Consider the following 25,662-nt stretch of genomic DNA (forward strand, 5'->3'; position numbering starts at 1 on the left):
GATAAAAAAATTCTAAATTATAGTTTTATTTGTATTTAAAAATACATTGGAAATTCTGCATTTGCCCATGATCAAGCTTATTTTCAATGCATATTACTTCAATTTTGATGACATGGTTTGTTCTGACAAGTCCTTTTTCAAGCTGAACACGAAAATGGCGAAACTCCTGTAGATTTCCACTGGCCCTGCTGCCGATGACGTGTATTGCTTCCTTGCTAACAATGATGGATGACTTTCATTTGCCTTTTATCACCTGAACAGTTTTCCGACCATAATGATAATAACTGTAAGCTGATGCAGCTGTGGTAAAAGCTGTAAAACACCTTTTATGGAAGGAAAGAAAGAAAATTTAGTCTAAAAAACAGGAGAGTTATTTAAAAAGTAAAAAAGGCTATGAGGTGTAAATTTTAACCACAAGAATCTAAAGACACTGCTTTTCTTTAAGACCATCTAAATTAGTAATGTCAAACAAAATTAATCTAGTTAATGAGCCTGAAAAAATAATAATAGCAGCAACTGTCATTTGTACCCAGACATCACTCTAGGTGTCTAATGTTCTCCCTGTATTTTCACAACAACCTCATCTTGCAGAGGAGGAACCAGAGCCCCAGAGGACTGGCTCAGGGCACAGAACTGTGTTGGAGCCTGGCCTGGTTTGAACTCTAGAGCACACGTGCTCTCTCCACTGCTCCATGCTGCTTAAAGGATTAGAAGATTTCCTGCAGATTTTGAGAATTCTAATATCTGAGTCATTTTAAATAAATTTCAGCTTGCTTTACTGATTTTTCCTTAAGTGAACTGCCAGATTAACCAGAATTAACTCTTTCAAATTACACAAGTGATGCTCATGGCTTGCCAAATGCTCGCAGCAAACAGGTTTCTTTTTAGGCACCCATGCCCGTCTGCTTCCACCAGGTGAGGTGTAGGATCACCAAGACTCTGTTTTTGTGATCCCAAACCTGTGTATGCCCGTTTCATATTCTAAATACACATATAAACCAATGAAACACACGTGTAGAAAGAGTTGCTATTTCTGAGAACTAAGCTGGATACTTTGGAAAGACTTGACAACAAGGTGAGTTGCTAAAAAATAGTGCCAAAGTAAGTAGGCAAAATGATTGTTAAATACTAGAGAAAAGGGTAAAAATCTATAAAGCTTCTGTACTCAGATTGCTTTGTAAATCTCTTAAATTCTTATATCACTTTAAAGAAGCATAAAATGAAAATCAGAGAGGTTGTATTACGGACAGGATGTAGTTTATCTAAGAAAGAAAAAACTCCCACTGATGGTACTATACTCAAAGAAAAATCATTGGGGACTGGCCCTGTGGCCGAGTGGTTAAGTTCACGTGCTCTGCTTTGGCGGCCCAGGTTTTTGGCAGTTCGAATCCTGGGCATAGACATGGAACCGCTCATCAGGTCATGCTGAGGCGGCGTCTCATGTGCCACAACTAGAAGGACCCATAACTAAAACTACACAATTATGTACTGGGGAGCTTTGGGAAGAAAAAGGAAAAATAAAATATTTTTAAAAAAAGTCTTTAAAAAAAAAGAAAAATCCTTGGTCCTACGTTTATATAATTTAGAAAATGAAATGTTTAGCATGTGTATCATTTTTAAAGCTTCTTTAGCTTAACTGACTTTGGTTAACCATTTTCTAGCTCAGACTACATCAAACAAGAAGGTTTTAATTATAGAGTGAAAAGTGTACTACACAATACAGTGCTTCAAAATCAGTGTGGCACATTTGGACTCAAAGTTTGAACTGGACACATTTTCAAGGCTATAAGTAAGCATAATAAGATAAAATTCAAACTCCTTTCTCCAAGTTTCTCTCCCACTATGCCCCTTTCTCTAGGCCGGATGCAGCTTTCCTTATCCACTCTCACCCCTCTGACTTCGCTCAGGGTCTGTCCTTCAGCTGAACGGTCTCCCGTCAATCTCTCCCTGTATAAAATCCACCTAGACCTCATGGCTCAAATGCCACTTCCTCCCTGAAGCTTTCCCTCTTCTTCCTACCTGGAACTATCTTTCCCTCCTCTGAAACCCCAACGCATTATCTGTACCTCTCAGCTCTTTTAACTTGCAGGAAAGCTCCTGTAATATAACTTCCACATTCCATACTTGATAGTAAGCTTCTTAAGAATGGTATCAACCATAAAATATAGCCTTCAGCTTTACACCGCCAGTGCTCAATAAACACGAAAGAACAAAGTAATTCTAGAATTGTCACAATAAGCCATTCTGTTGACATTCTCAGAAAGTGATTCTAAATTTAGCTTACCACAGTATCTGAAGATAAATGCTGTCAGCATAATTAAAAACCGGAGCTGCCAAAGAAGCTGCCACCAAGATTAACTGGACTGCTGTGTTTACCTAAAAAAAAAAAAAAGCCATAAATGAACAGTGCGAACCAGATCCTGTTTCAAGATTATGAGACAAAGGCATAAGCCACAGTGTAACACAACATACCCTCAGCATGCTTCATGTTGTAATATCCTTGCCAAAGCAGCAGACAGACACAAAAAAGACAGAACTTCACTAACTGGCCCATCTGTCTGCACAGCTGCCCTTTATGGTGAGGGGAAGGGCAACTGTAAGAAAATACCACTATCTTGAACTTCCAGAGAAATTCAATAATATTGCAAAGTTCTGTGCCTTTTTTCAGTTGCCCATTAAAATAGCCCTGTGAATATGGAAATAATTAAGCCACGTCTTCACAGATGAAAAGGCAATGAGTTAAGTGACTTGCCTGCTGTCACAGCGGGTTACAGATCCAAACCCAAAGCTCAGATTTCCCAACACTTCATTCAGTGTTCCCTTTACCTGCCTACCCGTCCAACCTGTAAGGTTAGAAAACTGAAATGCACTCATCTCCCTGAGAGAGGCTCCTTGGAGGAAATGAGTAGGTTTCCCTACCCTAAAAGATAGCATGGAGGAGAAAAGGAAGAAAACAGAACCAGAAAGACACCGGAGACCCCTCTACTCATCGTGAGGAGTGTTCTGGGGGAGACTGGGTGAAGGAGCAATCAGTGGGTGCTGTGCCTAGAGAAACACCTATGTTCCATCATCCATTCTGCAACCAAATTACAAGGATTCTGCCTCGTTTTAAAAACATAATAAAAATGGTCTGGAGAACTTCTTGCAAGACCAAGGATTTGAGGCATTTGTGCCTGAACCTCTTTAAGCCACTTTCTATGTAGTGCTACACTCAAATCACTGTACTTGATACAAATATAAGTCACTTGAATTAAAAAAACCATCTATGTAGGTAAAAGTGCACCCCAGGGAGTCTCTGGTATGAAAGTAATCAGCCTCTGCCCTAAAGATGACTGGTATCCCTAACCTCTTAAACCTCTGTCACAAGGGATGGGGCAAAACAATGATTGGAGCAAACCTATCAGGCCACTAAAAAAACAAACGTGCCTTGAGAGGCATTAATAGTGTCCTCTGGGTGTGCAAAGATTGGCATACATCTTCTGTGTGAAGAGGGCTCAGGAAAATAGGATGGATGACACAGTAGCAGTTGTTTATCAGTGAATAAAACTGTCTCCTATCCCCTTCCATGTAACAATCGATCTTAAAAACAAAAGGACCTTATTACATGGTGTTTCCAACCACAGGGAAGGGAGTAGTGAACCCAGAAAGGATGTTCATAATCTTTTTGTGTCTCAATCAAGATGCAATTACATTTCCACTCCCTCTACCTTCCCTAAATGGTGGCCCTAATATACCTCATTCAGAGACTTAAGGACCCCACTCTCTACCTCTGTAGTCAATGCATTTAAATTCATCTCATTTTCAGCTGCTCCAGACTGAGGTTTACATTCACTATAATAAATATTCACAAGGGACTAACTTAAAAGGATGTTGTGTGTCTCTTACCTTGCTGATGAAGGTTGGTTTTAACCTAGCAGTGGCATAGCAAGGATTGAAATACTTAGAAAGTGTTCGCTGGCAGAGGACAAAAAAGATAAAGTTTATTCAATTTATCCTTCAAGTTCAAAATAAACATTTTGTTATTCGATGTAACAGTTATGGAGTGTTTACCACACGCCTGGCTCTGTGCTAGATGAACCCTTTATCTGCATCCTCTTTCATTATCCTGAATGAACAGTATCTACATTCTTTATACATCATACACAGGCTACTGAAAATAGAGTTTTAAAACTTAAATGGGGGGCTGGCCCCGTGGCCCAGTGGTTAAGTTCATGTGCTCCGCTGCAGGCGGCCCGGTGTTTCGTTGGTTTGAATCCTGAGCGCGGACATGGCACTGCTCATCAAACCACGCTGAGGCAGCGTCCCACATGCCACAACTAGAAGGACCCACAACGAAGAATATACAACTATGTACTGGAGGGCTTTGGGGAGAAAAAGGAAAAAAATAAAATCTTTAAAAAAAAAAAAACTTAAATGGATTTATTTCTCCATTCCTATAAAATTCTAACACAATAACTATCATAAAGTCTGCATGACTACACCTTTTTACTAAATGAACTCAATAAAAAACCCTTGTTTTCTTTTATAGATTAAAAAACAAAATGAATAAAATACTCCTATTTTCACTGGATTATGAAGCAAAAGATGGGTATATGCTATGCTTATGTGCTCAAATATTTGCAGAACCAATAAACAAATAAGCAGACAAACCCAATTCTATGTAAGCCACAGCAGGGACCAAGTTAGAGAGGAAAGGGGGCCAGGTTACACACAACACTCCTAAGTGCTGCTAGGGACGGGGTGAGCTGTCTAAATTTTATGTGGTATCAACGGAAAAGATTTTGACTTAAAACAAAAACATGGATTTTTAAAACTGATTTCTGATATTCATATGTTCACTGAACAACTACCTCCATGGGTACTTCAAACAGCAAGATGATAGTTATGTCTGCTGTGTTTTTTTTCCACTCTTGGTTAATGGATCAAAAAAAAATGCCATAAATTATTCCCATAAAGTGAAACTCGGTATACGATAGGGTGATTTTTTTTTTTTTGCCTTAAGTTATAAGTAATAGTAAAAATATATTTTTTTGAAACAAACTCACCGGTGTTGGAAGAGTTCGATATCTGACATAAAAAACAGCAGCAATCAACATTACATCTCTTGAAATTATCATATAAGTAAGTGGAACTGAAAATCAAATATAAAATAATTTTGATTGGGATTTCGAAAATTACTAAGACATTATGCATACAATGAAGCTTCAGTCAGCCTTACCATAAACTGGTGTTTCACACAAGTAAAAATTTTATAATAAACACTTAATGGTTTAGGGTCCTTATAGTGAACCACTGATTTTTATATTCTTCTTTAACCTGCCCTCAAAACAAAGCGAAGGACAGACTATGGCTTTTAAAGTCTATGTGTGCCTTTCAGAATGTTGATCCTCTTGCCTCTTTTTATTATTTCTTTTCATTGGGTATGTTTTTAAGCTGCAGTCATCAGTGTCAGCTCTACTTAGCTCCCACTATCTCCTTTGTTACTTCTCAGCTTTGTGTGTTTGGAAAAAAGATCACCATGCTCACTATAACGACATGGAATGAGATGATAAAGAGCTTGGAAAGGATGCTGGGACTCAAAGTCCTGACATCAGTCTGGTGTCTCAGGAGCTTTGATTGGTTGTTTCTGGATTCTAGACTATTTTATGAACAGTAAAATTTGCTCTATGTAGCGCTTGTGGAGAAACAAAATATTTTCACTCTAGTCTGGCCAGTTCTTACCCAGGCAATTGCTATTTTTTCTCATGCCCCATTTACTCAAGGAATTCTAATTAAACATGAATTAAACTTTTTGATAGTTTTCTCATTACTCCTAAGATTCTACAGCACGGCCTCAGAGCTAGCAGAAGGATATTTCAGATGGATACCCAAGGAACCCCTACTCTCTTGTGGAATGAGTATAGGAGTGCAGAGGTCTTATTTCACTAAACATCTTTCTGTACTGTAGGAAGTTTTAACCATGAATATATATTTTTCTTAAGAAAAAAAAACCCAACTTTTTTAAAAAAGAAAAAACTCCTGAACACACAGTTCACATTGGTTTAAACTACTAAAATAAAAGGATCATGTACATCCTTTCCGTAAGACTTTCAAACAGCTCTTTTATGAATTACTTTTGAGGTTACACTTATGGTCCTCTGTAGTTTTGACATGCTATTGGTTCTGCAACTTAAGAACAACCTCACTAATTAATTACATATTTAAAATTTAAATCTTTGCTGGTCAAGGCTGTGATCTAAGTGTTGATCCTTGGCCTAGATTTTGATGACAAGACTATTCCAAAGAGAAAATTCTTATCCACTCAAGTCATGGCGTTTGGAGCACGCAGAAGGCATGGCCACATGAGCCAAGTACAAAACAAGTCAGCCATGATTTTCAGGAGGATTTTTGGGCCTGGAAAACAAGCTTTTCTATAATAATCATTTGCTGTCAAAATCTAATAAGAATCAGATTTTAAAATGAAGCAAACATGCAAATTACATATAGTAAAACTCTTAAACACGACTTTAGATAAAAATAAACATCTGCTATTGTATTTCATCACCAAAGGGGAAAAGAATACAATTTAATCCTAAACAAGAACTTTCTGCAGAAGAAGAGATGAGGCAATTCAATACATAGCAAAGACGTGAGTTCTAGTTCAATTAAGTACCAAAATTACCGAGCATCTGGCATTGTTTTAAGCATTTCATACATATTATGTCATTTAATCTACATACCAGCTCCATGAAATATGGACTATCACTATCCCCATTTTACAAATATGGAAAACAAGCCTCAGGCAGATTATATAACCAGGCCAAGGTCACCAGTTAGTAAGTAGTACGGTCATGCATCACTTAACAACGGGGATACATCCCAAGAAATGCGTCGTTAGGTAACTTCACCGTCGTGTGAACATCACAGAGTGTACTTAGACAAACCTAGATGGTACAGCCTACTACACATCTAGGCTATATGGTACTAATCTTATGGGACCACCGTTGTATATGCGGTCCGTCACTGACCAAAAGATCATTATGTGGCACATGACTGTACAGCCAGGAATGGAACCTAGGTCTATGGAATTCACAACCTATGCTTGGGGCAGTGCATTAGGCTCCAGCCCAGCAGTGTGACTAGCAATCAGCAACTCTGGACTCAGTTTACCATCTGTACCAGTCTTGTGATAAAAGCACAGATGAAAGCTCCCTCAGGGATTCACATGCACAACCAGGCTGGGACCCTGCTGCACCATCTGCCACTAAGGCCTCTGCCAACTGACAGCAATAAATACAGGCTCTTACTTTGGTTCTTGGGCAATTTTATCCAGTTCCCTGGCTTTCGAATCTTCTAACTGCTCCTGCTTTCTCTCTCGGCCTTCCCTTCCCTTTCTTCCAGGGCTAAAGCAGCTTTCATTTTGCCTATCAGAGTATGATAGTGTGTTAGTGGGGGCCAGAGGGTATAAAAGTGTCAGGGATTGCTCCAAAGTATTCCTCCCTACTTGCTAACTCTGTCTGAAATATAGTTAACGTCTACAAGAAGGAGGTACATTGTAGGCAAACTTTATTAGTGTTAAAGGGAAATAATAAAATCAAGTCACTTTTACTTATTAAAAGTGGTCATTATCTATATTGCATTGAAAATAAATTTAACAGAATAATTATTCTAGAACTTGATTTAAACCAACAGTAAGTATTTGCTATATACTAAACCAATAACACAATGATATGGAAAGGAATCATTATTTGGTAAATGTGGCAGAACAAATGCACCTAAGCAAGTAGAAATTAACTTAGATTCACATCCACTGTTGTTAACAAATCAAATAATTTGTTTTCACCCTTCTCTTCCCTCCCATAGGAAGAGCAAGAAGAAAAGCAGAATTATTTATTATTCCAGCTGAGGAAGAAAGCAAATTTCTACTCTTGAAGAAACCAGGCTATTCAAATCAAGGTGGATGGAACTTTTAAAAAAATGCAGTATAAAAACAAGATGATGTAAGACTGCGTATATACATCTCTCTCCAAAACCCTTCTAAAATGACAGTAAAGGAATGAAAAGACACAAAGACAAAGACTATGGGTAAAGGAGACAAATTTTAAAGTTTTAACTAAGTTTATTACGAATAACTACCTCAACAGTGGGGAAAGCCGATACCCAAGTCCTTCAGAAAGGGATGCTCAAAAGCAGCAGGCCAACTCGCACCAGAGAAACCCAGGAAGTCCACAGAAACAGCAGTTAGATCTGTGTCCCCAGAGCCCTCCCTAACACCATTCTGCTGGGTCTCTACACCAATGCTGTGGCTCCCTGCAGCTAAGAGTTATTTTTACGTTTTTAAATGGTTGGGGGGAAAAAAGAAATCAAAAGAGTACTATTTCATGATACATGAAAATTATATAAAATTCAATTTCTAGTGCCCAAAAGCAAAGTTTTATTGGAACATAACCACTTTCACTTACGTTTTTTCTATGGCTGTTTTCACACTACAATAGCAGAGTTGAGTAACTGCAACAAAGACCATGTGGCCCACAAAGTCTGAAATATTTACTATCTGGCCCTTTATAGAAAAAGTTTGCCAACCCTTGTTCTACATGTAAACCTCTAAAGCTAGGGGTCACTGGGGTTGAATGGGATCAAGTGAAGGTCGACATACTAAACACTGAGAACCCCCAGCCTTCTCCCACAGCTTAGCTCCCAAAACACGGGTGGCAAGGCCTCTGCAATCCGTAAGGAACACATGGAGAGCCCTTATCTACAGAATAAACCTAAAGGTACTGAGAATTCAGGGCCATGCCTAGTCCCTGCCTGTTCACCCTCGAGGGAAGCACAAAACCCCAACAAATTCCACCAACGCCCAGAGAGCACCCAATTAACATTTTATGCCTCACTAAAATGGAAGTGAGCAGCCAAGGATCACCAGATATTTTAGTAAGGTCTCCATCATGAAGGAGACAGCAAAATACATAGGAAAAAATGGAATTCAAAAGAAAAAGATGTAACAGAGAGGTAAAAAAAAAAAAAAAACCCTTTAAAAAATATATATACACAGATAGAAGATATCCTGAATGATGATACTTACCTATGAAATAAGAAAAAGGCACATTTTCTAAAAAGAACACCAGTACAAGAGCTCTTGGAAATTAAAAATGATAGCAATTAAAATGTCAGTGGAATGGGTAAATGACAAAGTTGGGGAAATCTCCCAGGAAGAGAACAAAAAGACAGAGTTAACAAAATGAAATAAGAGAGAAAAGAAGAAAATCAATCCATGAAGCTCAATTCTGATCAGAATTTTAGAATTTAGAACTAGATTAGAATTAAAGAATTTTAGAAAGAAGAGAATGAAGAAAACAGAGGGTAGAAAATTATCAAAGACATAACACAATTTTCAGAATTGAAGCATGAATTTTCAAACGGAGGGGCCTATTTAGTACACAGCACAATGAAAGAAAGCCTCACTACAAATTCTAGAAGGATCTAGAGCATATACCATTGTAAAATTTCAGAACTACAAGGATAATGAAAAGATCCTGGGGTTCAGCTTCCATTAATATCTGACTAGTAATTCTGAACAATCTTCCCGATAAAATAACTAAAGAGAAACATTAAAAAAAAATCTTGAAATCAAAAAGCTTACAAGGTTTTAAGAAACTGCCAGGCTAATACCTATTAAAGAGTGATAACTCAGAAAAACAAGCATAGACACTCAATGCCACTATCCCTGATCCTAAAAAGTAGCCACAAAGCTGAATGGGGTTTTTGGCAGCCTCATGGGGTTGAAGGGATAGTAGTCAAAGCCCAGAGCCCTAACTACCTCCTAGCTTTGAACTGGGATCTGAACCATAGGGTTGGGAGAGGAGATGGCCCAAAGAAAACCAGGCCTTACAAGAAAGTCCCACCATCTGGCAGTGCAGGTGGTCCCAGACTGTAAGCATTCTTAGACACCTCGTAGAATTGAACAAAAAATTTTCTCTGGAGAGTGAAGCCATCCTCCTAGCCATCAAAATATTCCTCCAAATTATTTTTCAAATATTAATGCAGTGTCTAAACAGTCAAAAATAACCCATGACACAGGATACCATGAATAAGAACGAATAGAAACAACAGACAAATGAAAGAGACCCTTACAACACTTAAGATTTTGGAATAATCAGTCTATTAAACAACTAAGCTCACTATGTTCAAAGGGATATAAAAACTAAGATTGAAAATTTCAGTGGGAAATTGAAAACTATAAAAGATGATTTAGTAAGTTTGAAGAATAAAATAGAAATGCTGTAACTGAAAAATACAATAGAAGTTAAGAATTATAAGAATTTGGCACAGCTGTAGAGAGAATTATTGAAATGAAACAGTAACTCATTAGTAATCACCCAGAATGGAGCCCAGAAAGAAAAGATGAGGTAACATACAGAAGAAAGGCTGAGGTACTCAAAGGATACAGTGAGAAAGTCTAACATAGGTATGCTGCAGGCCTAAAAGGAGGAGAAAAATAGGCAACAGCAACATCTGACGATTGTGACTCAGAATTTTAATCAGAACTGATTAAAGAAATCAATCCACAGATTAAAGCCAAACAAATCCAAAGTGGGATGAATAAAAAAGAAGGTCATACCAAGAAATATTATTGTGAAGCTGTGGAAAACCAAAGACAGAAGAAATATTAAAAGCAGCAAAAGTAAAAAGATTACCTTCAAAAAAGAAATAGATTAACAGTTGATTTCTTATTACCAACAATGGAAATGAACAATTAAATGATACCGTAAATGTGCTGAAAGAAAATAACTACCAACCCAGAATTCTATACTCAACAGAAATATCCTTCAAGAATAAAGGCAAAAGAAGACAGAAAAAAACAAATACTACATGGTATCACTTATATGTGAAATCTAAAACACAAGTCAAACTCACAGAACTAGAGTAAAAAAGTGTTTGCTAGGGACTGGCCCAGTGGTACGGTGGTTAAGTTCGTGCACTCCGCTTTGGCAGCCCAGGGTTTGTGGGTTTTGATTCCAGGCATGGACCTAGCACCACTCATCAAGCCACACTGTGGTGGCGTCCCACATAAAAAATAGAGGAAGAGTGGCCACAGATGTTAGCTCAGGGCCAATCTTTCTCACAAAAAAGCCACAAGAAAACAGTGTTTGCTTGAGGCTGGAGGGTAGGGGAAATAGGGAGATGATGGTAAAAGAGTAAAAACATTCAATTTTAAGATGAATAAGGTCTGAGGATCTAATGTAAAGCATAGTGACTATATAGTTGCTAACGCTGTATTGCATAATTGAAATTTGCTAAGAGTGGAACTTAAATGTTTTCACTTAAAAAAAAGGCAAAATAAAAATATATTCAGAAAAACAAAGACAAGAATGTGCCACAGTAGACCTGATTAAAAGAATTTCTGAAGATATACTTTAGATAAAATGAAAATGATTCCAGATGGAAGGTCTGAAATATATCAAACAATATAAACCAGAAAAAAGTAAATATGAAGATAAATCTAAATGAACACTGACTTTCTAAACAATAATATCATGCAGGTTTAAGAAATACACAAAATTAAAGTACGACAATAACCTAAATTGAGAAAGGTATTAATGGAGTTAAAGTATTCTAAGGGCCTTCCAGTGCCCAGAATGAGTACAGAGTTGTTAACATTAAACTTCAATAAGATAAAGATGAATGTTATAATTTTGAGAATAACTAAATGGAAACAGAGGACAAAACTTTCAAACTGGTACAGGAAAAACAAATATAATGATAAAAAACACACACAAAAGTAGGATAGAACATATGGGCCAAATAAAACATATGAAATAAAATGGAAGACTGCTACACAAATATTAGTAATCACAGTAAATGCTAATGGATTAAATGTTTCAATTGAAATATAAAATATTTTTAGCCCACATAAAATAAAGAAAATCTATCTATCTATATGTTATTTACAAGAGATAAAGATTTGGACAAGTTGAAAGTAAAAGATTTCTCTGTCATGTGAACACTCACCAAAAGTATGCTAGTGTAGCTAGTGTAACAGTCAACAAAAGAGACTTTAAAAATTATTACTAGAGATATAGAGATCACTTCATAATAAAACATTCAATTCACCAAAAAGACATAATTCTGATTTATATACACTTCATAGCATGACTTCAAAAGACATAAGCACAAATCAGAACTACAAAGAACAGTAACGGAATCCTAGACAGAGAGGGAAATGTTAACACACTCTCTCCATAACAGAACAAGCAGACCAAACGGAAAAAGAAGTCAGTAAAGAAATAGATGTAAACATCAGGATTAAAAACTGACCAAATGGATACATAGAGAACATCACACCCAATGACTACAGAACACACAATCATTTGAAGCATGCATAAAATGTTAATAAAATTTGACTGTATACTGGGCTGAAGGGCTAAAAATCAGAGCATGTTCTTTGAATACAAAGTAGTAACACTTGAAAGCAGTAACAAAACGATACCTTAGAAATCCCCAGAAATTAAGAAATACGTTTTTGTTATCCTCCTAGGTCAAAGAAAAAAATCATAATGGAACTAGGATATTTTGAACTCAATAATGACAAAAATACTAATATCAACATATGAGATGCAGTGAAAGGGATACTTCAAGAAAAATGTATAGCCTTAAACACAACTTTCGAAAAACTGCAAAGAAATGAGTTAAATAGGATCCATCTATAGTTGTGCTGTTCAATACAACAGCCACTAGCTCCATGAGAAGAAAAAGCACTTGAAATGTGGCTGGTCTGAATTGAGAGGTGCTGACTAAGTGCAAACTACACACTGGCTTTTGAAAGCACAGTATGAAAAAATCTCAATAATTTTTTATTGATTACATATTGAAATGATAACATTTTCGATCTAATGGGTTAAATAAAATGTTATTAAAGTTATTCTTACCTGTTTCTTTAATATAGCTATTAGAAAATTTTGAATTTCATCTATGACTCCCATTCTAGACAAAACTGATCTAAAGAATTTAGAAAAAGAACAAAGAAAACCCAAAGAAAGTTGGAGAAGTTTGTCAAAGGCCAAAGTTGCTCTTTGAAAAGATTCATAAAACTGACAAGCCTCTGGCAAGACAATTCAAGGGAAAAAAAAACGTCTCCCAAAAATGGGGGCGGGGGGGAGTAGACTCCCTAACTCATTTTATGAGATTAGCATAAACTTGGTACTAAAACCTAACAAGGATATTTAGAGAAAAAAATTCCAGGCCAATCTTGTGAATGTAGATATGAAATCTTCAACAAAACATTAGCAAACCAAATCCAGCAATACCTTCATATCATGAACAAGCTCAATTTATATCAGGAATTTCAGGTTTGTTTAACATTAGAAAATCAATAATGTAATTCACACATTAATAGCTTAAAGGGAAAAAATATGACTATCATAACATATGAAGAAAAAGAATCTGATAAAATTCAATATCCAATTGTAATAAAAACTGTTAGCAAACTCCTAAAAGAAGTGAACTTCCGGTAAAGTGAAAAAAGGGTATCTACATAACAGTACAGGAAATATGGTAATTAATGTGAAATGTTGAAAGAAAGCTTTCCATTTGAGATCGGGAATAAAACAACAGGCACCACTTCTATTCAATACTGTACTGTGACAAAGTAAGACAAGCAAAAGAAAAGGTAAAAGGACTCGAAAAGAAGAAATACGCTGCCATTAATTACAGATAATACATAATTGAGGACGTAGAAAATGCCAGAGAATTTACATTTATATTATTAGAATAAGACTTTACCAAGTTTGCTAGACACAAAAATCAACATTAGAAATAGAATTGATTTTCCTCCTATCAACACTTACTACAAAATGATGCAAAAAAGTTACCATTTATAAAAGCACCAAGAACTACCAAGTACCTGGTAATAAATCTGATAAAAAGTCATTTATTACCTCTGGAAAAAACTAACATTCTGACATTTTAGAAAGACCTAAATAGAGTAGATATATCATATTTGTCAAGTGGAAGACTCAATATTGTAAAGATATCAATTCTTTCAAATAAATCTATAAACTGAATGCAATCCCAATTAAAATCCTAACAGGTTTTCTGGGTAACTTGAAAAGCTGATTCTAAAATTTACACATAAATGGAAAAGTGTAAGAATATCAAAGGTGGAAGGACTTGCTCTACCAGATACCAAGACTTTTAGCAAAGCTATAATAATTAAGAATGGTCCTGGGGCCGCCCAGTGGCACAGCGGTTAAGTTCGAACATTCCACTTCAGTGGGTTGGGGTTTGCTGGTTTGGATCCCGGGTGCAGACATGGCACCGCTTGGCAAGCCATGCTGTGGTAGGCGTCCCACGTATAAAGTAGAGGAAGATGAGCACGGATGTTAGCTCAGTGCTAGTCTTCTTCAGCAAAAAGAGGAAGATTGGGGGCTGGCCCCGTGGCCGAGTGGTTAAGTTCGCGCGCTCCGCTGCAAGCAGCCCAGTGTTTCGTTGGTTCGAATCCTGGGCGCGGACATGGCACTGCTCATCAGACCACGCTGAGGCAGCGTCCCACATGCCACAACTAGAAGGACCCACAACGAAGAATATACAAATATGTACGGGGGGCTTTGAGGAGAAAAAGGAAAAAATAAAAAAATCTTTAAAAAAAAAAAAAAGAGGAAGATTGGCAGCAGATGTTAGCTCAGGGCTGATCTTCCTCAAAAAAAAAAAAAAAAAAAGAACAGTCCTGGTGCAAAGATAGACACATCAATGGGGAAAAATCAGATAACTCAGAAATAGACACATGTATATATGGACACTGCAGTGAGTCTGGAAAGTTCAGATTTTCCAATAAAAAGTACTGGGATAATTGGGTATCTATAGAAGCTTTTAGAAAATTAATTTTTAAGAGAGAGAATTTTTTTAAAACATCAACTAGGAATAACCTAAAAAAAAATCTTAAAAGCTTTTCAATACAAAACATAATCACATATAAAGGCAAAGGTATGAGAATGGCATGAGACTTCTCAACAGCAAGACAGAAGCTGGAAGTCTGGAGAACAGTGTTCAAAATTCTGAGTGGAAATAACCTGCAACTGAAAATTACGCCCAGTTCAAACATCAGTTAAGTACGGAGGGCAGAAGAAAGACATTTTAGATGTCTGCAAAATAAAGACATTGTAAACCTCTAAAATTTTGGCTGTTATGGCTGTGTCCTTACACAGGAAACAACTGGAGCCTGCTCTCCACCAAAAGGAAGACCTTCACAAGGAAGCTGTGGCAGCCTGGAAAACAGACCCAACACGTGAGAGGGAAAATGGAAATTCCCAGAATGATAATGAAAGTAAGTATGGGCTCAGAAAGCAACCTATACCAATTATTTAGGTAAAGTTCACAGCAACATAATCCCTAACACCAAAACCTGGAAACAATTTCTATGTTCAATGGGAAAATACCTGGCCAACACTTGTAAAATCCAACATCATACAAAGTAACCCTGAAAAATTGGAGGCATGAAACTATGCACACTCACACACACACACAATCATTTGATTTTTAAATAACGTCAACAGAATGCTCTGTAGGTTCTTTTTTCCTACAAATTACATTAATTAGAATGAGAATACCCTTGCCCCTCAACAACTCAACCATAAATACATATCACAATTCTGACTTTCAAACACATAAATATAAACATTAATCCAATTCATTTTTTAATTTGGTATGGGAATTTAAAAGCCTAAAGGTAGAGGAGAAAAAGAATCTCCAGATTGAGGACACTATACCAGACTGAAACACCACTACACTTCTTCCCATCAAATGTCAATAACATGCTACTGAAAGACCAGTGACAGCTTCTTTCTTCCCAGACTCTATTTCTAACTCTAGGAAACAAAAAGTTTAACCTAAACTGAGGGAGAAAAAGTGGGAAATACAGCTAAGTAGAAAATGAACAAGCAGAAAAGTATATGCAAAATACAAAGCAAGAGATCATAAAATTTTGTCAGAAAGAGTATTCAGATAATATAGAGACTACATGTATGATTTGAAATTGCATAATAGCATCTAACAATGTGAAATTTTATAGACATCTTCAGGATTTCAAGCTCTCATTTGTTATGATTAAATTGTACTTAAAAAAATAACGCACTTAGGAAAACTTTAAATTGCTTTAAAGGAACTAAGAATATATAATACAGTTTCAAAAGAGTCTAGACTAAAATGAAGTGGCACTGTGAAATAATATTTGCTTAATTTTAACTTTAAATAATCTTACTAAAAAAACAACAGCTTCTACTAGTATAACAAGGACACAAACTCTAAAGTAAAACAAATAGCTTGATAAGCAAAATAGTTCAATAGTTTAAAATTAGGGAAACAGTTTAAAGTTGAAAAATATATTTTTGGAACAAAAATTATTTGTGTCTCAAACAAGAGAAATCCTAAGCTGACTAATGTCATTCTTCCCTATGCTACTTAAAAGCACGCATGACGGCGTTCTTACCTGGAATAAGATCTGCATAGGTCAAGCTAACATATAAGACACTGATAAGTATTTTATCAGCAAGTGGATCAAGAGCACTTCCCAAAGCTGATTTTTGACTGGCCCAGTTTCGAGCAATAAATCCATCCAACTGAAAATAGAAGTTTTTTTTAATAAAGTCATAACAGGTACAGAGTAGATATCTTGAAGGTTAAGAGATACTAAACAACAACTATACTTTCATAAAATGGTAATAAAACCTCTTCTGTTTCTTACCCCCAAACCTTCTCTTTCTTTCACTGGTATACGTTTAGCTTTCAATTACCAACTGGTCTGAAAATAACTTTTCTACGGTACTTTTCTTTCTCAAGGCCTTCTGGTATTTCTCATTGTTTTCACAATGCCCCTTTGGAGGATGAACCCAGACACAAATTTAGAGATGTAAAGAACCCAAATAAAACTCATGGAAAGCATGACTGACAGAGCATGGACCAGGAGCCCCGTCTTTTGAGCCCTGGGCTATTTCACTATGGCTGAAACAGCTGCCTTTACTTGCAAGGACCACCCTTTAACTGCGAAACTCTTCTAACTTCACTCCTACCTACTTTTCTACAATATGATCCAACTTTCTAAATTTTAACTGTTATTATTTTTCTTTTTTGTTCAGTTTTGTTTAGTGCCACTGTTAGTTCCACGTCTGACTGTATTTGCATGACATGTTATTTGAAGAAAACACTCCACCTTCTGTACTTGGCCAACTTAAAATTTTTGTTATGCAAATTACTTCTTCACTATTCTTGGAAACCAACTGTATTTTAAAGCAGAGGTCATGGCTGGTTGCCAGTGGGCCAAATGGGGCCTGCCACTGATTTGTGTGACCATCCCAGAGCTTTTAAAAATATAAATTAGTTGCCAACATTTAAATATTCAAAGTCTTACCACAAAATTCCAGATCTCTAGCCTCACTTGAGAAAAGAAAAGATCTGACCACCCTGGGGCCACAAAATGGATCAAAACCAAGTACTGTCTATCCCTATTACACAAAGCAGATGTTATCTGGTTTTCCAAATCTTTACCTGGCTTTTACTCATTTTATTTAACTTCAAGCTGCAAGAAATGTTTGAATTTCCTAGTCCTATTTCCAAAGAAAAAGACAAATTCATTTAGATGCAATTTAACATGGAACATTTTAAAGGAAAAATAAGTCCTCCACATCTCAAGTACCCCAGTGAGTTAGAGAGACAGCAACAGTACAGGACAATGTGGGGGAACTTGCTCTTTGCAGTGGAACATAACTAGGTGAAGTCCTGTGTCAGCCACTTAGTAACTGTGTGACCTTGGGCAAGATATTCGGCTTCTCTAAACCCCAGTTTCCTCATCTGTAAAAGAGAGATAACATGACCTACCTCAAAGGGTTGTTTGTCTGCAGCACATAATGTGATTAATACTTGTGCAGCACTCAGCACTCACTAAATCCTCAAAAAAAGCAATTCCTAGCTATTACTATTGCAACTGAAAGAATCTATTTTCTTCCTAAGTATACTAGAGGTAACAATGTCTAACAGAAAGTGCCTGGAACTGGGAGCTGGGGCCTTGGAAGATTCAGGTTTCAGTTCAGTATCTGATCGCAGGGAACTTAACCTCCCAGTTTTTCTCTGCCCTCACCTTCTGGTCCTCACTGTCCCTCTGCGCACGTTAGATTCCAAGGACATCAACACCACTACTCCTTTGCAAACACCTATAATGCTCTTACCTCACTCTCCCTCAACCCAGCTCACACACAACTATCCATGTACTCGAGGCCTGCACCCAAGCAGCTGAACATTGCTCAAGAAAAACACCTAAATGTGCTGCCTGGTCTCACTTCAAATGCATGACCACAAATCTCCCAAGGGCACTCAATTCTGCCTGGCAGGGGCCAGCCCAGTGACCGAAGGGTTACGTTTGCATGCTTAGCTTCAACGGCCTGGGTTCTCCCTGGTTTGGATCCTGGGCGCGGACATAGCACCGCTCATCAGGCCATGCTGAGGCGGTGTCCCACACAGCACAACCAGAAGGACCAACAACTAGAATATACAACTATGTACTGGGGAGCTTTGGGGAGAAGAAAAAAAAAAAAGAAAAGAAGATTGGCAACAGATGTTAGCCCAGGTGCCAATCTTTAAAAAAAAAAAAATACTGCCTGGCAATCCCACGCCTGCCTGTTTTACCTTCTCTTTTCACATTGTCTGCTCTCACCTCAAACCTACTCCATCCCTCCCAAAGCCTCTCACTCTAGCTCATGATCATGTCTATATTTTCGCTGAAAAACAGAAACAGATTGTCAGACTCCCTCATGCTCCCACCTCCAAATGCACCACCTACCTGCGTCCATTCACATCCTCTCCGCCTTCCCTGATCCCTGATCCCTGATCCCAGGCCCTCTCACCTTCTGTGATTTGCCTCTCCTCCCCCATCTCTCTCTCCCATTCTATCTGGTCATTTAATTAATCAGTTAATTAACAACAAAAACTTCCCAGTATACATAGCTTCTAAAACTACCCTTCCTTGACGCCATTTGCCTATTCCTCTACAAAGCAAAACTCACTCAAAGCAACGTCGATTGTCATGACTGCCTCATGTTTGCTTACCAACCCACTCTTACTGTCCCCACTCCTCTAGAGATGGGGCTCATAAAGGTCACCAATGAATTCTATTTTTAGCTTACTTGACCTCAACACAATTGAAGCAATTTCTTCACTTAACCTCAGGGACACCTCATTGCCTAATTTTCTTCCTTTCTCACCAGCTATTCCTTCTCAGTGTCCTTCACTGGCTCCTTCTAGATTGCTCCACTTATTGCTCATTTCTCTGACCCCTTCTCCTACCACAGCCTTGATGATTTCATCTAGACTTGACCATCTACAAGCTGACAATTCTCAAATCTATCTCTAACCATGACTTCCTCCAACTCCAAACTACCATATTCAACTACTCAATTGATACCTCTCTCTGGACAGGCATAGCAACTCTTGGTATTTTTCCACAAACCCTGTCCTACTCTGAGTGTTGCTCATCACAGAAGGTGTTACCTTCATGTGCCTGGTTGTTGAAAAGAAAAAAAAAGTAACAGCCTGCCAGACATATTTAACCCCTCTTTCTCTCACCACACACATGCAATCCACCAACATAACAACCCTATCTTCAAAACATATCCCAAACCCATTCACTTCTCAACTCCAAATTCCCACCCCAGTCTAAGCTATCATCACCATTCCCCTAACTATCTATAAGCCTCCTAACCAGCCTCTCTGCTTCCACTCTTGCCTTCCTATAACCTCTCTCCCATAGACAACATAAATCAGGGCTTGTCACGCCCCCCCCTAAACCGCCCACGAGTCCAGTCGTCTGCCCTGCATCCAATCTAGAGGCATCAAAACCTCCACGGTGTAAACGTGAAAAATGGTGCCAGATAACTCAGGTGTCCACACACACTGTCTTATAAATACATAGTTTTAGAAAAATGTAAATAAGCCCTTTCCCATTCAGTGAATATTGCAATCTCATGTGGCACCTAAAAAAACTCTAAAAAAACAAAAAAGAGCGAATCCAGTCACTGAGAAAGATCTTGTCTGTTACGTTAGAAAAAACCTTTCCATTATCAGTACAGTGGCCTTTGACAGAGTTGGAGACCATATTAATAATGAGTGGAGGCCTTCAGCCTTCAGAGGTAAAAGCAGAGACAAAAGACAAAGAGAGAGATTGTGAGAATGGGGAGAAGTGGTGACAAATAGGAGCTAAACTCTTGAAAAGGAGGTGGAAACCATTTTGAGAGAATATTTTTGATGTATACTTGGAAATGCCACATAGCAATGCAAATGCCGTCCTTTGTTTATCCTGAAGAATCTTCAGTAATTCTCTATTGCTCACCAATGCTACTGGGCAGGTGGAATTTTTTTTCTGTGAACCTCAAATGGAATAGCTGACGTTACAAAGAAAGATGCTATACAACTTTTATTAATAGAAAATTAGTTTCTCTTTATCCCTACTAAATAAATATCAAGCAATGCTTTTCAAACGTAAATCATTTTGACGAGGCACCAAATCATTATTGCCCGTCTGGGTACTCACATGGATCTCAGACCAGCCCAGTACAAGAATATATGGTATCTATTTCTACATGCTGACTTTGCCCTGATTTAAATTTTTTTCCTCTACCTTTTCCTCACTTCCCTCAACTGTGTTTTTGTAGGACATGTATTTTTATAAGCCATTTCAAATCTCTTATGAGATAAGGTGGGTAATAAATACAAATAATGTCATACATGATGATCGCTGCTCAGTCAACAAAAAGCCTATTTAACACATATGCAGCCTTCTATTATAAACTCATTTTCCAAGTTCTAATTTGAGATAACCCAAACAAATCCTTCCCTCTCCCAAAACTGACAGAGTGGTATCGAGGAGCTCTTTTCTCATTTGTCCATCTGCTGGGGGAGTAGAAGGAAGATGCCTAATGCCTGGCCCAGGGCAAGGTCTTCTGCTGGGTGGTCAGAGGGGTGTGGAGCAGGGACCACGAACCAAATCTGTGGGGTGCCTATGGCCTCTTGCCGGCATAAACCTGAGCAGAGCTCCAGCCTCTACAAGTTCCCTGGTCACAACACCGGCCCACTGTTTCCCTCTCCACCAGTAAAACCAACTGTTGTTGTAGATCAGAGTATTTCTACCACATTAAATAGAAAAATAATCTCACAGCTTCTCTCCTTTATTTCTATCCCTAAAGCAAATACTTGGCCCTTGGGGAATTTCTAAGGGTTTTTCTTTTACAAAGAAGTTAAAAACCAAGAGTAAAAAGCTCTCTTTTCTCTGCCTCCCTACAACTTTCTCTTCCTTCCTTAGATCATATAAAAAATAATAGAAACCCACACAGATGCTAAAGACAAGTCCTTACACAAAGTACTAGGTCAGATTTATCTTGAGGATTTCCTTCCATGGGAAAGGAGACTAAGGCCGTGCTATTTCAGTATAGTAGAGACCCTGGGATTTGGAAGGGGAGTAAAACAGGAGGAGTGCATTTACAACTTACCAAATCAGTTAGCCCAGCTAAAGCAAAAACTCCTAGAGCAATATTAAAATCCTCTTCAATAATCAAATAGCCCAAAACTGGGGCCAAGCCAATTCTCGTCATTGACAACATATTTGGGATTGTCCATGGGTTTTCATACTGAAATACAAACACAACAAAATTTAAATTAAATACTGTAAATTCATACTTTAAATAACTATACATATTAGAAAACTATGCTTCCATCAACTTAAGGATCAAAAGCTACATAAACTTTAAATTTAGTACTTTAAATTGAGTTTTTAAATCCATTGTGTTTTCTTACAGATATAGCTCTAAACCTGTCAAGAATATAGAAGATGAAGAGACGTCATGTACCCAAACACAGACTAGTGTCTGCTATACACAGAGCAGGTTTTCTTCCTAAAGAAAGAAGGAACAAACGTGTTATCTACCATATAAGTGAAGCCTCTAATATATGACTTCACCATTACAAGTAAAAACTTACAACACTGCTTTTAAAAGTGGAACTTCAGGAAAATCTTATACTTCAAGTAGACAAACAGTCTAGAAAGTGCCAGAAAAAAGTCAAATTAACAACCCTAGGCATTTTGGCTTAAAACATTTATTGCAAATAATGTTCCTCACTTCTCTACACATACCTATCAAAAGAATGCTAAATGCTATACACAGCGTAAGAGATACAAAGAGAGAAAAAAAATTAATTACATAACTCATCACTAAATTGGAAAATAGATGGAAGAAAACGGAGCTGGGAACAGGGATTGCGATCCTTAGGAAATAAAGACAAATTCCATAAATCTCTTCAAAATAGCCATGGAAATGTTAAAATTCCCAACTAGAAGCTTAGGGCTTTCACAGCTCCCATGTGGGAAGCTTTATAATTCCTTGAAACTTCATTTGGAGCCAAGCAGTCTGAAGTTGGTACTAACAAAAGGACTCCTTGGCAGCTGCTCTGAAGAATATTCCTTCTTTGCCAAACAAAATCTGTTTCATGAGCGACTATTTCAACTTTAAAAAGCCTCAGCCTAGCAGAGCTAAGATAACCCTGCACAACAGGGTACAGAAATAATACCAAGAAAATGTCTTTCCCTAAAGCCTGGATTTTTCTCCAGAGTTAAGGCTGCCAATTCTACCCCACCAGACTATCTCCTCACAAGTCCAACCCTACTTTCTTAATCAGTAACCAATTTGCCTCAACCTTAATTTTGATTTTTTAAAAAAGTGACAGTTTCCATTTCTAAAGACATCGTTCAAAACTCATTGAGCCATCCTGTAAGAAAAGGCAGCTCTCTAAAGATACTAAGTCTGTATTGATAAAGAGAACCCGGCAAGAAAAGTTCACCTTAGCTGTGAGGGTTAATGGGTTATTAGGATCAGGTGGCAGAATACAGTCATTGAAAGCTACAGAAAAACTTCAAATTCTCCAGGAAACGATCATCAAACAAGACGCAACACAAACCTCTACTCAAGGACCTTTCACTGAAAGTAGACCACATGATATAATTAAATGGGAACATTTTTGGAACAGATTCCAAATTCAAGTTCAGAGGTCAGAGTATTTCAGACTCCAGAGAAAAAAGATAAGTCTGTTGACCACACTGTGGTACAGAATGAGTCAAATACTGATCCAACATTACAGCAACTCAGAGACGGGGAAAAAGAGACAGCTCATGATTGAGAAAAAAGAATAACAAAGCAAAAGGTCAGAGGAAAGAGTCCCAAAATTAATCTTAGATATTCATAGGATTTGCAAACAGTGAGATCATTTCATTTGGTGAATAAACAGGAATGAATGTTGTTGGAACAGTGAAAGGGGGTTCTTTTTAGCTCCACTTAAACATTTCAGTTAAAAATAAAATACCTCATTAATTTCTAATCATTAAATTTGTAAAAGTTCCTAAATCAAAATTAAAGAGAGCTAATCTCTGATTACCCAACCAGATAACCTGTGGCATACTCGACCAACTCCTGCCGTTCTGGGAAGGACTTCAGCCAGGATACGGCAACCTCAAAGCATCCAGCGTTCAAACCTCGACATACTTTAGCTATTAGGAGCTGACACCCCTGCCAGGATGTGGCCACCTCAACCCATGCTGGACAACTGATGAAAGCAGCACAGGGGCCCGCTGAAGACATAACAATTGAAGATGTAATAATTGCATGAGTCTTGCTAACATGACATCAAAAGCTCTCCCACACTCGTGCTCTGGTGTCTTCTGCTGGGGCAGTATTTCAACAGGTAAGTGGACAAATACTTCCCTCCGTTACCTCAAGAAGAGAGTTTTGATCTTTTTCTATAATTAGAGGTTAAAGAATCTTTGAATTACGATTTAAATTATTTGATTATCCTTCATCCTACAACATATAAGGTTACCAAAGGACAAACGATAGTGAACCAAACCTGCACAAGCAAACAGAGAGGCCTGTACACCTTTCTGAAGTTTCCCACAGACTTGCCCTAAATACTGGGGACTCGCTTCAGAAAATTAAAAATAGGCTTTTAACAAAACAAGTGAGGCATTTTTATCAATGCAATATCAAGAGGCCAGTCCAGCAAAGCGTGCGAATAGAAGCGCGGGTGGGAGGGATTCTAACTTGACCGCCGAGACGGAAGGTGGATCCGCTCAGTACCCCTCAAATTCATCCCGACCGAATAACCTGCCCTTAACTTCTCTCCAGGGAACGGTTTAAAAGTTCGCAAACGGAAGCGTCCGACTCGGAGCGGCCCGAGCGCGTTACTCTCGTCCAGGACCAAGCCCCCGCAGGGCCGGCGACCCCGGCCCAGGGTTGCCCCTCCTCCTCCTCCGCCTCGGTTACCCACCAGGCTGGCGGCGCTCGCGGGGCCGCCCTGGGCCTCGGCGGCGGCGTCCTCTCCGGGCGCGGACCTGGGGGCCGCCTTCTCCGCGCCCGAGCAGTGGCCCCGCGGCCCGACCCCAGGCAGCCGCAAGCCGAGCGCGGCCGGGCGCAGCCACCAGCGCCCTGCCAGGCAGCCCAGGCAGCTGGGCACGGGCGGCAGCAGGGCCCCGCGAGCTCGCCCCTTGCCCGGCCGCGCCCCCGGCTCCCAGGTGACGCCGCGCAGGGCTCCCCACGAGCCGCGCACCACGCGCGAAGCCAGCATGGCCCTGTAGCCGCGCCGCGGGAACGCAGGCGGCGAGAGCTCAGCAGCCCGGGGCGCCGGCGAGCCGCTTCTCCCTGGAGCCCCCACGATATCGAAACCCCTCGGCCGCCTGCATGCTAGTTTTCAAAGTCCAGCACACTCCGCTTACACAGGTGGCCTGGAGCCGCCAAGGACGGACGCCTTTGCGACGCTTTTGCGACACCGTCGCGGCTGGGCTTGCAGCGGGAGGCGAGTGCCGTTAGGCTGCGTGGGCCTCCGGTAGCGACGCGCTAGCCGGATCCTGGTCTCTCTGTCTACAATCGGGAGCCAAGGTCCGTGGGGAGGGCGAGAGGAACGAGCAGGGCGGGATGACCACGAGGCTGACGTGGCCTGGAGAGCACAGGAGCCATCTCAGGCCCCGGCCTCAAACCCTCCGAGGCCTGTGGCTGGCAGAACGGCCACGTCCGAGGTGTGTCCAGCGCTCTGGGGCCCCCGTGGGAGGGTTAAATATTACTAAAGGGTCTGGTACAGAAGAAGTAATTAATAAACACTAGCTCCCTGCTCCTTTCCCTCTTTTGAGCGTTGTATTTGCCAAAGAATATGGGTATTAGAAAATGTCAATAATAGCAATTACTAATTGTTTACCCGAAAGGAGTGATTTCTTATCCCGGCTGTAGTGCGTTTTCCGTTTCATCCTCCTACAACTCCAGGATAGGTTCCATTATTACCTTTACTTTTAGAGATAAGGAAACTCAGGCTCAGAGAGGTTAAGAAACTTGCTTATTAGAGGAATATCCAAAATAATTAAAAATCAGTTCATCGTTAACTGGTTAATATTATACATTATTAATTTATTAATTATACATCATACTAGTCATTTGATGAGGATTTTAGGCTGGTTAATTTTAAAACTGCAGATGAGAAGCAGGCTCCGAGGAGTGGAATTTGCTTGCCCTTTGATGAGAGATATTTTCATTTGCGAAGGAAATCTCCATGCCTCCCCCTCTGCACCAGGAGGAAGGCAGGATGGCCTTATCTCTGGAAACTCTTAATGGGGAA

At 39.0% G+C, this 25,662-nt stretch overlaps 1 protein-coding gene across 2 annotated transcripts; it reads right to left on the reverse strand.

Annotated features, from left to right (window-relative positions):
- Positions 1 to 10: 10 nt before the first annotated feature.
- CRLS1 (cardiolipin synthase 1) lies at positions 11 to 25,083 on the reverse strand. 2 transcript variants are annotated; one of them, XM_044747955.2, is made up of 7 exons: positions 24,773 to 25,083; positions 21,504 to 21,641; positions 16,460 to 16,589; positions 5,046 to 5,131; positions 3,886 to 3,954; positions 2,285 to 2,376; positions 11 to 323 (listed from the first exon to the last, which is right to left on the reverse strand). In XM_044747955.2, exons 2-7 carry the CDS (start codon positions 21,612 to 21,614, stop codon positions 236 to 238), a joined length of 576 nt encoding a protein of 191 aa, XP_044603890.1. In that variant the 5' UTR covers positions 21,615 to 21,641; positions 24,773 to 25,083; the 3' UTR covers positions 11 to 235. The 2 variants fall into 2 exon arrangements, with proteins under 2 accessions (XP_044603890.1, XP_014684205.2); XM_014828719.3 differs by having other exon boundaries at positions 24,328 to 24,783.
- Positions 25,084 to 25,662: the final 579 nt, after the last annotated feature.

This window comes from Equus asinus, chromosome 15 (genome assembly GCF_041296235.1).
Source record: "Equus asinus isolate D_3611 breed Donkey chromosome 15, EquAss-T2T_v2, whole genome shotgun sequence".
NCBI classification, from domain to species: domain Eukaryota; kingdom Metazoa; phylum Chordata; class Mammalia; order Perissodactyla; family Equidae; genus Equus; species Equus asinus.

Coding starts and splice junctions, on each gene's coding strand:
- CRLS1 (XM_014828719.3), bottom strand. CDS start 24,624: ATGCTGGCTTCGCGCGTGGTGCGCGGCTCGTGGGGAGCCCTGCGCGGC. Junction 21,642..24,327: donor CCGCGAGCGCCGCCAGCCTG/GTGGGTAACCGA, acceptor TTTGTATTTCAG/TATGAAAACCCATGGACAAT. Junction 3,955..5,045: donor ATCGAACTCTTCCAACACCG/GTGAGTTTGTTT, acceptor GTCCTCTGCCAG/CGAACACTTTCTAAGTATTT.